The 2,387-nt window shown below is 43.6% G+C and overlaps 1 protein-coding gene across 1 annotated transcript; it reads right to left on the bottom strand.

Moving 5' to 3' along the window:
• Positions 1–471: 471 nt before the first annotated feature.
• On the bottom strand, positions 472–2,112 carry LOC120975881 (uncharacterized). Its single transcript, XM_073511910.1, has 2 exons — positions 954–2,112; positions 472–864 (listed from the first exon to the last, which is right to left on the bottom strand). The coding sequence occupies exons 1-2, from the start codon at positions 1,785–1,787 to the stop codon at positions 472–474; spliced, it is 1,227 nt and encodes a 408-aa protein (XP_073368011.1). The 5' UTR covers positions 1,788–2,112.
• Between the last annotated feature and the right edge of the window lie 275 nt (positions 2,113–2,387).

The following is a 2,387-nucleotide window of genomic DNA, read 5'->3' on the forward strand; positions in this document are numbered from 1 at the left end:
AATGATGCCTTTAGGTGGTTCCGTCGTCCCCGAGCCACCCTAGACCCTAGTTGATGCCTTTAGGTGTTTTTGTCGACCCCGAGCCACCAAAACCCTAATTGATAGGTTTAGGTGTTTTCGTTGACCCCGAGCGACCAAAACCCAAAGTGCTTCTTTTTTAGCCTAGACCTTAACAACATATCCAACAATGTATACAACAATATATCCAGCAATATATCCAGCAACAGAGTTACTCTATCCAATAGTATGCACCATTGTCATGAACATATCAATCATAAAAAAGATATAAAAAGAACCATCCACATGAACATAGTCCATTCCAGGCATTGATTAACTAATAAATAGCAAGATCACATCCATCCACATGAACAAAAGCCAGCTCCAGAGCACCAGCAAGATCACATTGTACCATAGGATGCAAGAACACACATGAAGTATCTAGTTTTGAACATTACATGGCACATGTGCCATTTAGTGGTTACCACTTGCATAGAAGTAGGCTCTCCATCCTCTGTTTCTACCACCAGAAGGTGGAGTAGCAGTAGATGTAGAGGGAGCAGTAGATGTGGAGGGACCAGATTGCCTTGGGGCAGAGAATGTACCTCTCCCTCTCCCAGCACCTCTCCCAGCACCTGGTGCAGCACCTCTACCAGCACCTCTACCAGCACCTCTACCAGCACCTCTAGCAGCACCAGTCCCAGCAGCTGCAGCTGCAGCCCCTCTCCCAGCTCCTCTCCCAGCTCCTCTCCTAGCTCCTCTCCCAGCTCCTGTTCCAGCTGTTGGTGTTGTTGTAGGAGTTGGATGAGAAGTTGTTGATGCTTGTGTAGTAGCAGCAGCACCAGCATTGGAATTCCTTGCAAGAGGCTTGCATAAACAAAGAAGGAAAATGAGTTAGTACTTAAAAAATAGAATGTACAAGAAGGAAAACCTGTTACTACTTATTAGAGGATTACCACATGTTTGTTCTTCCTCAAAGCCAGCTCAGGCTTCAACTGCTTGTTGCAGCTTGTGTACCTATGTCCTTGCAGTCCACAATTGCCACATGTTATAGTCCCCATTCTTGATGTCTCCTTAGGCTTTGGGACTTCAAATTTCCCCTTGATCCTCTTCTCTTTCTTTCTTCCTCTCTTCACTTTAAATGCAGGTGGGTCAATGTCTGGACCAGGGGTCCTTGTCCAGTCATGCTCACCAGGAACTGGATAGATCATTGGTTCATAAGCTGCCAGATAAATTTCTTTCTTGAAGAACTTGCTGACATAATCCTCTGGTTTTCTTTTGGCCTTGTTTATTGCTGAGATGGCATGGTTACATGGGATGCCACTTAGGTCCCATTTTCTGCACCCACATGTGTGCATTTGCAAGTTAACAGCATGGGTTTGCTGCCCACTTGTAACTTGCCACAAGTCCACAACAGCTTGAATTGGTTTGCAATATTTGGCCCTCTCCTTCTCAACCTCTAGCTTCTCACTATAATGGGGTGTTATGTCCCATCTAGCTTTCTTTCCACTCTCCCTATTCCTATGCCACCTCACCATCTGCTTATCCTTTATTCCATCACACATTGTCCTAATTGGTTTCTTCCTAACATCTAGGACATACTTGTTGAACACCTCAGATAAATTGTTAACTACAAGGTCAGTCTTGCAGTTTGTGTCAAATGCATGCCTTGCCCATGTTTTCTTGGGTATTTGACAAAGCCACTCCCAAGCTTGCTCACACTCAGCTCTAAGGTCATTCATTGCAATGTTAAATTTGTGTTCACTATATGCATAGGCAGCATTATCCATACACTTTTTCAGATCTTCCCCCCTAAACCCAGCATTTTGGAAGTTTGCATAGATATGCCTAAGGCAGAACCTTTGGTTGCACTTAGGAAAGACAGCATTCACTGCATTTAGTAGGCCCTGGGACACACAATTAAACTAGCTAAGCTACTATCTAGCACAAAACAACCATATAGGAACAATGACATAAGATGCAAGCACATACCTTTTGTCTATCTGACATTATTGTATATGGACCAAACCTTCCCACTTCTCCTCCTAGGCAGATTTTAAGTTGGTGTAGAAACCAACACCAGTTAGGTGTGTCCTCTTGCCCAACAATACCAAATGCTAGTGGGTATATATTGTTGTTGCCATCTCTACTAGTGGCAGCAAGTAGTTGAGCACCAGTAGTTAACTTAATGAAGCACCCATCAACACCTGAGCAAGCAAATTCAGTATTAAAAACATTCAAATGCATTTCAAGATGAAACAATATGTAACTAATGCACAAGGTGAACAAACTAACCAATGAATGGTATGCACCCCTTGAGAAACCCCTCCCTTGCTCCATTGATGCAATAGAACATAGCATGGAATCTTGGACCTGGATGGGGGATTTTT

Source organism: Aegilops tauschii, chromosome 3 (genome assembly GCF_002575655.3).
Source record: "Aegilops tauschii subsp. strangulata cultivar AL8/78 chromosome 3, Aet v6.0, whole genome shotgun sequence".
Lineage (NCBI taxonomy): Eukaryota > Viridiplantae > Streptophyta > Magnoliopsida > Poales > Poaceae > Aegilops > Aegilops tauschii.